Source organism: Emys orbicularis, chromosome 11 (assembly GCF_028017835.1).
Source record: "Emys orbicularis isolate rEmyOrb1 chromosome 11, rEmyOrb1.hap1, whole genome shotgun sequence".
NCBI classification, from domain to species: Eukaryota; Metazoa; Chordata; order Testudines; family Emydidae; genus Emys; species Emys orbicularis.
In genome coordinates, this window is record NC_088693.1 from 80,299,584 (window position 1) to 80,312,180 (window position 12,597).

Consider the following 12,597-nt stretch of genomic DNA (forward strand, 5'->3'; position numbering starts at 1 on the left):
CCTAGTCAGAGAGAGAGAGACACTAAGTGGGTCTGGCGCCCTGAAGGGGCCCTCCCAGGGACATTACCCTCCTAGGGGTGCCAGCTCCGATCAGCTGTTTGGGGGATGGAGTGGGAATTGTCTGTAATATTTTGTATGAATACTGTGTGTGCCTCAGTTTCCCCTATATGCTGCATTGTTCGCTAGGTGGGGGGGGAAAGGCTGTTTACTCTTTGCAGAGGCCCAACGGCCCAGAGCGTGTGGACTTCCTGCCTCTCAGCAAGGGAGCTGCGCCCCATTCCCCTGGCCAAGAACACGGACTGAGGAGGGGCCGGGTGGGGGGTGAGCTCACCCGGGAACTAGAGACAAAGAGGGGGACAGGGGACAAAGAGGCCCAAAGCGGGAGCCAAGGGATCCACACGGCTTGGTTGGGGCTGGGAGACCCCCAAAGGAACTCTGATGTACCCCATTTCTCTGTGCTGGCCTGAGGGCTTCCCATACCGTGTGCCAATCACCTCATAAACCCGCCCGCTGTGACAGGCTGCCTGAGTCCCTGCCCATGCTGGGGGGGGCATTGCCCCCTTTGGGGTACACGTTTCTCAGAGGTGCCCAGCCCAGGGGGACTCGCTGAAGGAAGCTAACAGTGTGGGGCAGGGGTGCTAACGGCTCCGAGGTTTGACCCAAGGAGGCCGGGGGGCCGGGGGGAGGAGGGCGGGGGGTGTCTGACACTCCAAACGGGTCCTCCCAGACCCACGTCCAAGGCTGGGCCAATGCACCACACCTGGGGAGCTGTCACAGAGGGGTCCAGAGAGGAGCTCAGGGGCTGGCGTCTGAGCCGGGATCCCAGGGGTCAATTCCCGGCTCTGCCAGCGACTCCATGTGTGACCCTGGGCCAGTCACTGAATTCTCTGGGCCTCCCTCCCCAGCTGGACCATGGGGACAATGGCCCGGCCCTGCCCCACGGGGGGTGGGGGCGGGAGGGTGAATGCAGCAGAGAGGGGGAGGGGCTCAGAGACTGGGGGGCCTGAAAAGCCCCTATGGGAGATCGATGGTGGGAGCAGCCTGGGAGGCCGAGCTGTGCCTGACCCACGGAGACTGAGCCCCCGCTCTGGTGGGGTGTCTGGGGGGCAGGGCTCAGGCCCATGGGAAGGGGGAGCTCAGATCTTTCCCCTGAGACGCCAGCCCTGAACCTTTCACTAGGACTAAATTTACAGAGACAAAGCCAAGTGATCCCCCCACCCCCCGGCCTATCTCCCCCCCAGCAGCGAGGCCAAGGAGATGGAGCAGCCCAGGCACTTTGCTGTGTCCTGTTATGGGGTGTCTGGCCCCGCTCTCCAGCGTCATCCCAGCTGCTCTGGGGACCTCAATGGGGCCATGGCAGGCGCCGGGCGAGTCCTGCAGCCCCACCCCAGACCCTACAAGGGAGAAGTATGGCACCGAGCCCTGCTGAGGCAACTGGTGATGCTGCCCAGATCCGGTGCTGACTGGCCCTTGGGCTGGGGGTGCCCAGCCCCAGAGCGATGGGCGTAGTCCCGGGGCTGGTGCTCGGAGCTGCCAACTCCACATGGCAGGAAATCGCCAGAGACACCCTGAAAAGTCACTAGATGGTGCTATTTAAGCATTCAAAACGGCATCAAAAATGTCACTAAACAAAATGTGCACAGGATTCAGCCGAGAATTAGCGGCGTGTCTCTGCCCGGGCCAGAGGACACCCTGCTGCTGAACACGAAAGCCGCCGCGATGCTGGGCAGGCCCTGCAAAGGGTTCAGTCCCGTGCTCCGGTTTCCCCGCGGTGAATCTCCTGCAGAAGCAAAGGTCCCTTTGCCGCTCACTGCTCTGGATGTTTGCTACCAGGCCAGCAGTCACTGGAGTTGTCTGGACACGCGCAGCTCCCATCTGATCCCTTCCCTCCCTCCCAACCTCCTTCCTCCCCAGACAACTGCACCCCAGGCAGACAAAATGCGCGCACCGGCCTGCCGACGGAGAGAATCGACGGGAAGTTCAGAGAGTGCAGAGCCAGCGCTTGCAGCCAGGGCCGGCTCTAGCTTTTTTGCTGCCCCAAGCAGCAAAAAAAAGCGCCCCCCCCGAGCCCCCCCCAACCGAGCGGCCGCGCCGCCCACCCCCCAGCCGAACCCCCCCCCAGAGCGCTGTCCCCCCCCGCGCCGAGCGCCGGAGCCCACCGCCCCCTGCGCCGAGCGCCGCCGGAACACCCCCCCCGCCGCGCGCCGGAGCCCGCCCCCCCCGTGCCGAGCGCCGCCAGAAACCCCCCCCGCCGCGCGCCGCTGGAGCCCGCCCCCGCCCACTGCCGAGCGCCACCGGAACCCCCCTTCCAGCGCCCCGCCCGCGCCGCCCCCCCCCGCCGAGCGCCGCGCGCCGGAGCCCGCTCCCGCCGACTGCCGCGCGCCGGAGCCCGCCCCCCGTGCCAAGCGCCGCCGGAAAACCCCCCCCCCAGCGCGAGCCCCGCGCTGCCCCCCCGCCAAGCGCCGCCCCTCCGGAGCCCGCCCCCCGCCGAGCGCCGCCAGAGCGCCCCGCCCCGTGGAATGCCGCGCCGCGCTCCTCCCGCCGCCCCTTACCAGGTGCCGCCCCAAGCACGTGCTTGGGTGCCTGGTGCCTGGAGCCGGCCCTGCTTGCAGCAAAGCCCCCAGCGATCGCAGGCACGGTTTGGGGGGTTGCTGGCTGGGAGCTGAGCCCTAGGATTCAGGGGAGGGGTGACCCGCTGGTGGGATTTGATGAGCACAAAGAATAACCTTTTCTATGGCTGGAGAGACCAAACGGCCCCTCTTGGGCAGCGCGGAGCGATTTCCACCGGAGCCTTTTCTCAAGGCAACATCTGCTCCGGGGGAGGCAGGTTCACTCTGCCAGGGGCAGCTTATCCCCACTGGGGCCAAGGGAATCTGGGCCACGCTGCCAGGGAGCAGAGCCCCGAAGGGAGGGCTGGAGGGGCAGCCAAATGCCAGGTTAAGAAGTGGGGGGACCGCAGCCCCGCCTCATGTAACCAGGACAGCCAGAAACCCTTTGCCAGCCCCTACCAGCTGAGAGACACCAATGGAGCCAGTCAATGATAAAATAAACTCAGCTGCCAAGACTACTCGGCCGGAAAGGGAGCGCCCAGCATAGCTGCTGCTTTCTGATCAGCAGCTGGGAGTGTCCTCGGCCCGGGCAGGGGGGGCACAAGCTAGTCCCGGGGGCAGGCCCAGCAGAGACCCAAGGACTCACCCAACTAGACAGGCCGGCTTCCCCCTCCTGGGAGGGGGATTTTGATCCGGTAACATTCCAGTGGCCAAAGGCTCAAAGCTCTGTTGACAAATGGTTTTTCCTGCCTCACCCTCGCCCAGGGAGCGGCGCCTGCCCGGGTCACAAATGGTTTTAAGATCATAACTTTTCCTCCTAAGGGCAGTTGTGTTCTCCCCTCTTCCAGCCCCTCCTCGCCGTTAGCTCTGGCTTTTCACCCCCCTCCCCACCCCAAGGAGTCGAGGCTGAGCCCCCGTTTCTGCGGCCCCCAGGAGCGGGAGTCAGCCCCAGCCCAAGAAGCCCGGGAATGTGTGTCCTTCCGAGGCCATGCCCGAGGGAGATGCAGTGACACAGAGGAATGGATTTCATTAACGCCATTGAGCTGCTGGGGAATGATTTAGTGACTAGACAAATTGGTGACGCCTGTCTCTGACTATCACTGTAATTGGCAGGGAAAGTCGCTAGATCTGTCCCGTGTCACTTTGACACCTAATTCCTCGCTAGAGAAACTGAAAAGTCACTAAGGAGTCCGGTGGCATCTTAAAGACTAACAGATTTATTTGGGCATAAGCTTTCGTGGGTAAAAACCTCACTTCTTGCTTATGCCCAAATAAATCTGTTAGTCTTTAAGGTGCCACCAGACTCCTTGTTGTTTTTGTAGATACAGACTAACAGGGCTACCCCCTGATACGAAATGTCACTAAATCTAGTGACAAAATCGCTAAGTTGGCAATGGGGTTTACAGAAGAGCCCAACACCCGAGGATGAATTTGGGGGAGATTCTCTCTGGAAAAGCAGCGTCTCCGCCGGGGCCAAGTGGGGGAAACCAAGCAGGGGGCTCCCCCTGCACAGTGAACTCCCTCAGCCCCCAGAACAGCCGCACCTGATATGGGGTCCCTCCCACCAGGCGGCGATTTTCACCCATAACCAACCGGGGATTCTCATTGCATGTCTCTGTAAGCATGAGACCAGCGTGAGGCAGACCAGCACTGAGAGCAACCCTACAATAACAAACCAGCCTGTCCATAGCCCAGCTCTCCCCAACAACCCTACAATAACAACCCAGCCTGTCCACAGTCCCAGCGCTCCCCGGCAACCCTACAATAACAACCCAGCCTGTCCACAGCCCCAGCGCTCCCCAGCAACCCTACAATAACCACCCAGCCTGTCCACAGCCCCAGCGCTCCCCAGCAACCCTACAATAACCACCCAGCCTGTCCACAGCCCCAGCGCTCCCCAGCAAGCCTACAATAACAACCCAGCCTGTCCACAGCCCCAGCGCTCCCCTGCAACCCTACAATAACAACCCAGCCTGTTCACAGCCCAGTGCTCCCCAGCAACCCTACAATAACAACCCAGCCTATCCACAGCCCAGCGTTCCCCAGCAACCCTACAATAACCACCCAGCCTGTCCACAGCCCCAGTGCTCCCCAGCAACCCTACAATAACAACCCAGCCTGTCCACAGCCCCAGCGCTCCCCAGCAACCCTACAATAACAACCCAGCCTGTCCAGAGCCCCAGCGCTCCCCAGCAACCCTACAATAACAACCCAGCCTGTTCACAGCCCAGTGCTCCCCAGCAACCCTACAATAACAACCCAGCCTGTTCACAGCCCAGCGCTCCCCGGCAACCCTACAATAACAACCCAGCCTGACCATAGGCCCAGCACTCAGGGTGACAGGTGGGTCCCTCCCCCTCCCGCAGGTGACCGGTGGCTCCTCCCCCCTCGCGCTGCTTTTGGGCTCCTTCCCCCCTTTTCCCTCGCCTCCTCGACCCGCTCCTGCTGACTCTGCCCGGCAATGAGTGACGCGAACACCCGGCGATGCCTTCTGATTGGCTGGGCCAGCTGAGGCGGCAAGGGAAAGGGAGGAGCCCAGGAGTGGCAGAGCTGTGGGAGGAGAACGGGGAGGCAGGACCACATAATGGGCGGGGCTAATGAACGGGACGGGGCCAGGAGAAGGAGGGGCTATTGGGAGGGGGAGGGGCCATTGGGATGGAGGGGGCAGGTTGGGGGGGCTCTGCCTTCCCCTCCGCTCTGTCTCGTCCCCCCCCCCCAGTCCCTTCGCCTCTCAGGTCCAGCCCATCAGGCCCCCTGTGGGGTGAAGGGGATGGGCTCCCTCCCCCCCTTCAAATCTCCCCCCCCAGGTTCGGGGTGCAAGGGCTGGGGCTGCTGCTGAGGGCGGGGGGGCCCTCGGCGAGGTGAGGAGCAGGACTTTGGCCTGGAATTATGGGTTCCCCCTCTGCCTAGTTTGCCTGAGGGTGAATCTGGCTGTGAGTGGGGGGCGCTGTCCCCGGGCAGTGAGGGCTGCCCCACTGCCTCAGGGCCAGGGCCGGCTTTAGGCCAATTCGCCTGATTCCCCGGAATCGGGCCCCGCGCACTCACCCCGGCGGCAGTCATCTTCGGGGGCCCCGCTCCCCTGGCCAGAGCGCCGTCCGGAGCGCGGCAGCCCCATGGCCCCGCGACTCCGGCCAGAGCACGGCAAACCCCGCGGCCCCGCTCTCCTGGCTGGAGCTCCAGCCATAGCGTGGCAGCCCCGCGGCCCCCCCCTTCCCCAGCTGGCAATCCGAAGTGCCGCCCCAGGAATCGGGCCCCGCACTTGCTAAAGCCGGCCCTGCCCACGGCGGCGCTAGGGGCTGTTCTGCAGGGAGCGGGGTGGGGGCAGCAGGGGGCTCTCCCCGGGCACTCAGGGCTCCCCATGGCCCCAGGGCGGCGCTAGGGGCTGGGCTGCAGGGAGCGGGGTGGGGGGCAGCAGGGGGCTCTGCCCGGGCAGTCAGGGCTCCCCATTGCCCCAGGGCGGCGCTAGGGGCTGGGCTGCAGGGGGCGGGGCGGGGGGCAGCAGGGGGCTCTCCCCAGGCAGTCAGGGCTCCCCATTGCTCCAGGGCAGTGCTAGGGGCTGTGCTGCAGGGAGCGGGGTGGGGGCAGCAGGGGGCTCTCCCCGGGCACTCAGGGCTCCCCATTGCCCCAGAGCGGCGCTAGGGGCTGGGCTGCAGGGGGCGGGGCGGGGGCAGCAGGGGGCTCTGCCTGGGCAGTCAGGGCTCCCCATGGCCCGGGGCGGCGCTATGGGCTGGGCTGCAGGGGGCGGGGCGGGGGCAGCAGGGGGCTCTGCCCGGGCAGTCAGGGCTCCCCATGGCCCAGGGCGGCGCTAGGGACTGGGCTGCAGGGAGTGGGGGGGGGCAGCAGGGGGCTCTCCCCGGGCTGTCAGGGCTCCCCATTGCCCCAGGGCGGCGCTAGGGGCTGTGCTGCAGGGAGCGGGGCGGGGGCAGCAGGGGGCTCTCCCCGGGCAGTCAGGGCTCCCCATTGCCCCAGGGCGGCGCTAGGGGCTGTGCTGCAGGGGGCGGGGCGGGGGCAGCAGGGGGCTCTCCCCGGGCAGTCAGGGCTCCCCATTGCCCCAGGGTGGCGCTAGGGGCTGGGCTGCAGGGGGCGGGGTGGGGGGCAGCAGGGGGCTCTGCCCGGGCAGTCAGGGCTCCCCATTGCCCCAGGGCGGCGCTAGGGGCTGTGCTGCAGGGAGCGGGGTGGGGGGCAGCAGGGGGCTCTCCCCGGGCAGTCAGGGCTCCCCATTGCCCCAGGGCGGCGGTAGGGGCTGTGCTGCAGGGAGCGGGGCGGGGGCAGCAGGGGGCTCTCCCCGGGCAGTCAGGGCTCCCCATTGCCCCAGGGTGGCGCTAGGGGCTGTGCTGGGAGCAGCGGTACCCCAGGCCGGAGGAGATGGAGGGGGCATCGCACACACTGACCCTGGGACAGGGCCTGGTTCTGATCTTGCTGCCGGGGATCCCCCTCCCGCGCTGCCACCCTCCCCGACTCACTCTACCCTGATTGGCTCGGGGCTGGCAGCTGCGGGGACAGGTCTGCGCAGACACAGACAGAGAGAAGTTGGCAGAGAGGCGTGTGCCCTGGGGCAGAACCGAGAGCAAATGGGCGACTCCGGACCCCTCGTCCCACTGCCCTGATGCCCGGATCCCCCTTCCCCTGCCGGGATGCTGCTCCCTCTGCTGCTCCTGCCCTGGGCATGGGGGGCCCTGGCCGGTAAGTGGGGACCCCCCCCCTGCTGTTTTTGCTACTGTGGGGGAGGGGATGGTGTAAAGCCAGGGCTGGGGGGCGGGGGGGACAGCACTGTGCTGTGTTAGTGACCCTTGCTGGGGGTGTAGGAGGAGGGGGGAGGCGGGTTAGGGGTCAGCAGGGAGACGCATTAATGTCTCTCCCCACCCGCTTTGTTCTCCACTTGTTTTCTGTTACTCCCTCCTCCGCAGCCTTCCCTCCTGCCCCCCCAGGGACTGTCACCCTCCGGGTGCTCCTCACCGCCCTGTTCCCAGACGCCAGCTCTGCGCACATACAGGTGAAGGCCCTGCTGGGCGACCTGGAGACCCACTCCCTGGACTGCAGCACCTGCCAGATCCGCTTCCTGCAGCCCTGGGCCCAGCAGGGCCTGACCCCGAAGCAGTGGCAGGACCTGGAGCTGGTGATCCATCGCTCCCTGTCCGACTTCATCCTTACCGTGAACACAATAGCCCAGCAGCAGGGAAAGGGCTGTGAGTATGGAGCGGTCTGAGGGGATCCCTCCCCCCACCCACCCGGGGTGCTGAGAACTGACACACTCACCTGGCCCTGACCCTTTGGCTGATTGGAGCGGGCGTCCCCCAGAGGGGAAACACCAGCTCTGGGGCCAGATTGTAGCCTCCACTTCCTAGAGGGGAAAGGCCCCGCGTCCCACTCCCTGAGCCGACGCTCCTGGTCTTTCCTGACGTGTACCCTGAGCCTTTGAAAAGCAGGTCATTTGGGGGGGGTCCGTATCTCAGGAACCGCGTGACCAAGGGGCCCCAAATTTGCACCACAAACTCTGCCTCAGGCCCCGATGTATCGCAGCGATTTTCGAGCCAATCTGACTGTGCACATGAACCTCAGAGCACTTCGAACAATCAGCTTTAAACAGAAATTGCAGCATACCCTTAACTCCAGCCAGAGCCGCCCCTCAATCCTGCCGCCATCTTGTGGCCAAACGTCCCCATTGCACCTATCATGCACCTTTATTGCCCCATTTCTCTATTTCTGCCCCCCGGTATCCTCCGGACGCCCGTCCTCATCCCCCTGCCCTTCCTGTTCCAGACCCCTTTGTTACCCAGGGCTCCCTCGGCTGCGAGCTGCCCCCCAACGGCACCTCGAGGGGATTCTATGACGCCGCGGGGAATGGCGAGGACGTCGTGAGCTTCGACGTGGACGTGGGCACCTGGGTCGCTCGGTCGGAGGATAAGCTGGCGCTCAACGCCCGGGACCTTCTCAACTGGGATAAGAGCGCGTCCACCAGGCTTCAGTTTTTTTTTAGAATAACTTGCATCTATCTGCTCAATACGTTTGTTCTGTACGGGAAAGAGTCTCTGGAGAGGCAAGGTGAGGCTGGACACCACTCCCTGCTCGCTGAGATGCAGCCACCTCTGGGGTGGGGCACAGGGGCTGGTTATACATGGCCCCCTTGCCTGGAGTACAAATGCAGCTATATCTGGGGTGCAGCACAGTAGCGATTTCACAGCCGCACTGCACAGCAGTTTAGGACAGGAAGTGAACAGGGTTCTGTCACCACTGGTAACTGCAGGGGGCAGAATTGGGGTCTGGCCAGGACAGCGGGGCCAACACCTGACCCCGGGGAATGGAGCTGGGCTTGGCTAGTGAGTCCCTGAGGCTCAGGCTGAATCGTCCCCTCTCCCCCGCCCCGTCTCTCCCCTCCTGTCTCAGAGCGGCCGGTCGCCGTGGTGTTTGCCCGAGCGCCTCCCCCAGCCGGGACCCCCGCGCCGGTACTGCTGGTTTGCCGGGTCACCGGTTTCTACCCCCGGCCCGTCCGCGTGGCCTGGCTGCAGGACGGGGAGGAGGTGGGGCCGGGCGGGCGGCTGAACTCCAGCGGGATCCTGCCCAACGCGGACCTGACCTACCAGCTGCGCAGCTCCCTGGCCGTGGGGCCGGGCGCCGGGCACAGCTACGCCTGCCGGGTGCAGCACAGCAGCCTGGAGGGCCGGAGCCTGCTGATCCCCTGGGGTAGGTGCACGTCCCGGGGGGGGGGTCGTGGTCTCTGGGGGCTTTTCCTGCACATCCTCAGTGAGACAGGGGTGGGTCCAGGCAGCGGGATTGGGGCGGAGGGAGGTAGAAGGGGAGAGTTGGGCGATGGACCAGGGGAACAGGCTGGAGGAGCTGAGGGGGACGGGACAGGACTGGGGTGTGGGAACAGGGTGGGGGCTGTGGGGAGCGCGAATGGGACGGGGTGGAGAGAGCTGTGTGGAGTGTCCCCGTTCCCAGCATGGCACCCCCTGTTTTACAGAGCAGAGCAGGCGCTGGGGCCCCGGCCTGGCCGTGGGCATCACCCTGGGGGTTGTGGCCATAGCCGCCGTGGCCGTGATGCTGTGGTGGACCAGACGCAGGTGAGTCCTCCCCTCTCTGGGGTGGGGGTGGAGGTTGGGGAACTGTTACACTCCACCCCTAACCCATCCACTCTCCTCTCTCATTCCAGAGTCTACCAGGACGTTAGACCAGGGGAGTCCAGGGCCTCAGGGGGCGGCCCCGGCCCGGGCATGGGGATCGGCCCCTCTCCTGGGGACATGGCACTCAGGGCTGGGTCTGTGCCCGGCTCCAGAGCTGAGGGCGCCGAGGGCAGGACTGGATCGGGGCCCTGGGTGGGGGGTGGGATTCTTCTCCCTCTGGGACGTTTAGGGGACATTGGACACTTGGGGGCGCCGTGGGATTGTTGGGATCCAGGATCCGGCGCTGGCCTGTGCCGTTCAATAAACCCTTCAGTTTATTGTTTCCCCCACAAAATCGGGGTCCGGGCCCCACTCCCACCTGCTGGTTTGCTCGGTGATGGGGTTTTACCCCGGGGGGATCGAGATCAAGTGGCTGAAGAACGGGCAGGAGCAGACGGCCAGGGCGGTGTCCACGGAGCTGCTCCAGAACGGAGACTGGACCTTCCAGATCCTGGTGATGCTGGAGATGAGCCCCCGGCGCTGGGGCTGTGGACAGGCTGGGTTGTTATTGTAGGGTTGCTGGGGAGCGCTGGGCTGTGGACAGGCTGGGTTGTTATTGTAGGGTTGCTGGGGAGCACTGGGCTCTGAACAGGCTGGGTTGTTATTGTAGGGTTGCCGGGGAGCGCTGGGGCTGTGGACAGGCTGGGTGGTTATTGTAGGGTTGCTGGGGAGCACTGGGCTGTGAACAGGCTGGGTTGTTATTGTAGGGTTGCTGGGGAGCGCTGGGGCTCTGGACAGGCTGGGTTGTTATTGTAGGGTTGCTGGGGAGCGCTGGGGCTGTCGACAGGCTGGGTTGTTATTGTAGGGTTGCCGGGGAGCGCTGGGCTGTGGACAGGCTGGTTTGTTATTGTAGGGTTGCTGGGGAGCGCTGGGGCTGTGGACAGGCTGGGTTGTTATTGTAGGGTTGCTGGGGAGCACTGGGGCTGTGGACAGGCTGGGTGGTTATTGTAGGGTTGCTGGGGAGCGCTGGGCTGTGGACAGGCTGGGTTGTTATTGTAGGGTTGCTGGGGAGCACTGGGCTGTGAACAGGCTGGGTTGTTATTGTAGGGTTGCCGGGGAGCGCTGGGGCTGTGGACAGGCTGGGTTGTTATTGTAGGGTTGCTGGGGAGCGCTGGGGCTGTGGACAGGCTGGGTTGTTATTGTAGGCTTGCTGGGGAGCGCTGGGGCTGTGGACAGGCTGGGTGGTTATTGTAGGGTTGCTGTGGAGCGCTGAGGCTGTGGACAGGCTGGGTGGTTATTGTAGGGTTGCTGGGGAGCGCTGGGGCTGTGGACAGGCTGGGTGGTTATTGTAGGGTTGCTGGGGAGCGCTGGGGCTGTGGACAGGCTGGGTGGTTATTGTAGGGTTGCTGGGGAGCACTGGGCTGTGAACAGGCTGGGTTGTTATTGTAGGGTTGTTGGGGAGAGCTGGGCTATGGACAGGCTGGTTTGTTATTGTAGGGTTGCTCTCAGTGCTGGTCTGCCTCACGCTGGTCTCATGCTTACAGAGACATGCAATGAGAATCCCCGGTTGGTTATGGGTGAAAATCGCCGCCTGGTGGGAGGGACCCCATATCAGGTGCGGCTGTTCTGGGGGCTGAGGGAGTTCACTGTGCAGGGGGAGCCCCCTGCTTGGTTTCCCCCACTTGGCCCCGGCGGAGACGCTGCTTTTCCAGAGAGAGTCTCCCCCAAATTCATCCTCGGGTGTTGGGCTCTTCTGTAAACCCCATTGCCAACTTAGCGATTTTGTCACTAGATTTAGTGACATTTCATATCAGGGGGTAGCCCTGTTAGTCTGTATCTACAAAAACAACAAGGAGTCTGGTGGCACCTTAAAGACTAACAGATTTATTTGGGCATAAGCAAGAAGTGAGGTTTTTACCCATGAAAGCTTATGCCCAAATAAATCTGTTAGTCTTTAAGATGCCACCGGACTCCTTAGTGACTTTTCAGTTTCTCTAGCGAGGAATTAGGTGTCAAAGTGACACGGGACAGATCTAGCGACTTTCCCTGCCAATTACAGTGATAGTCAGAGACAGGCGTCACCAATTTGTCTAGTCACTAAATCATTCCCCAGCAGCTCAATGGCGTTAATGAAATCCATTCCTCTGTGTCACTGCATCTCCCTCGGGCATGGCCTCGGAAGGACACACATTCCCGGGCTTCTTGGGCAGGGCGGCTGGGGCTGACTCCCGCTCCTGGGGGCCGCAGAAACGGGGGCTCAGCCTCGACTCCTTGGGGTGGGGAGGGGGGTGAAAAGCCAGAGCTAACGGCGAGGAGGGGCTGGAAGAGGGGAGAACACAACTGCCCTTAGGAGGAAAAGTTATGATCTTAAAACCATTTGTGACCCGGGCAGGCGCCGCTCCCTGGGCGAGGGTGAGGCAGGAAAAACCATTTGTCAACAGAGCTTTGAGCCTTTGGCCACTGGAATGTTACCGGATCAAAATCCCCCTCCCAGGATGGGGAAGCCGGCCTGTCTAGTTGGGTGAGTCCTTGGGTCTCTGCTGGGCCTGCCCCCGGGACTAGCTTGTGCCCCCCCCTTCCCGGGCCGAGGACACTCCCAGCTGCTGATCAGAAAGCAGCAGCTATGCTGGGCGCTCCCTTTCCGGCCGAGTAGTCTTGGCAGCTGAGTTTATTTTATCATTGACTGGCTCCATTGGTGTCTCTCAGCTGGTAGGGGCTGGCAAAGGGTTTCTGGCTGTCCTGGTTACATGAGGCGGGGCTGGGGTCCCCCCACTTCTTAACCTGGCATTTGGCTGCCCCTCCAGCCCTCCCTTCGGGGCTCTGCTCCCTGGCAGCGTGGCCCAGATTCCCTTGGCCCCAGTGGGGATAAGCTGCCCCTGGCAGAGTGAACCTGCCTCCCCCGGAGCAGATGTTGCCTTGAGAAAAGGCTCCGGTGGAAATCGCTCCGT

At 63.8% G+C, this 12,597-nt stretch overlaps 1 protein-coding gene across 1 annotated transcript; it reads left to right on the forward strand.

Moving 5' to 3' along the window:
- The first annotated feature begins 7,127 nt into the window (after nt 1-7,127).
- LOC135885369 (antigen-presenting glycoprotein CD1d-like) lies at nt 7,128-10,223 on the forward strand. The gene is made up of 7 exons (XM_065413039.1): nt 7,128-7,232; nt 7,457-7,735; nt 8,310-8,591; nt 8,934-9,230; nt 9,511-9,610; nt 9,700-9,862; nt 9,984-10,223. Exons 1-7 carry the CDS (start codon nt 7,184-7,186, stop codon nt 10,221-10,223), a joined length of 1,410 nt encoding a protein of 469 aa, XP_065269111.1. The 5' UTR covers nt 7,128-7,183.
- Nucleotides 10,224-12,597: the final 2,374 nt, after the last annotated feature.

Bases quoted from the DNA above. Each gene is read 5' to 3' on its own strand.
- LOC135885369 (XM_065413039.1), top strand. From the start codon at position 7,184: ATGCTGCTCCCTCTGCTGCTCCTGCCCTGGGCATGGGGGGCCCTGGCC. The intron at 7,233-7,456 runs GTAAGTGGGGAC...CCTCCTCCGCAG, and splicing joins GGCATGGGGGGCCCTGGCCG to CCTTCCCTCCTGCCCCCCCA. The intron at 9,231-9,510 runs GTAGGTGCACGT...CCTGTTTTACAG, and splicing joins GAGCCTGCTGATCCCCTGGG to AGCAGAGCAGGCGCTGGGGC.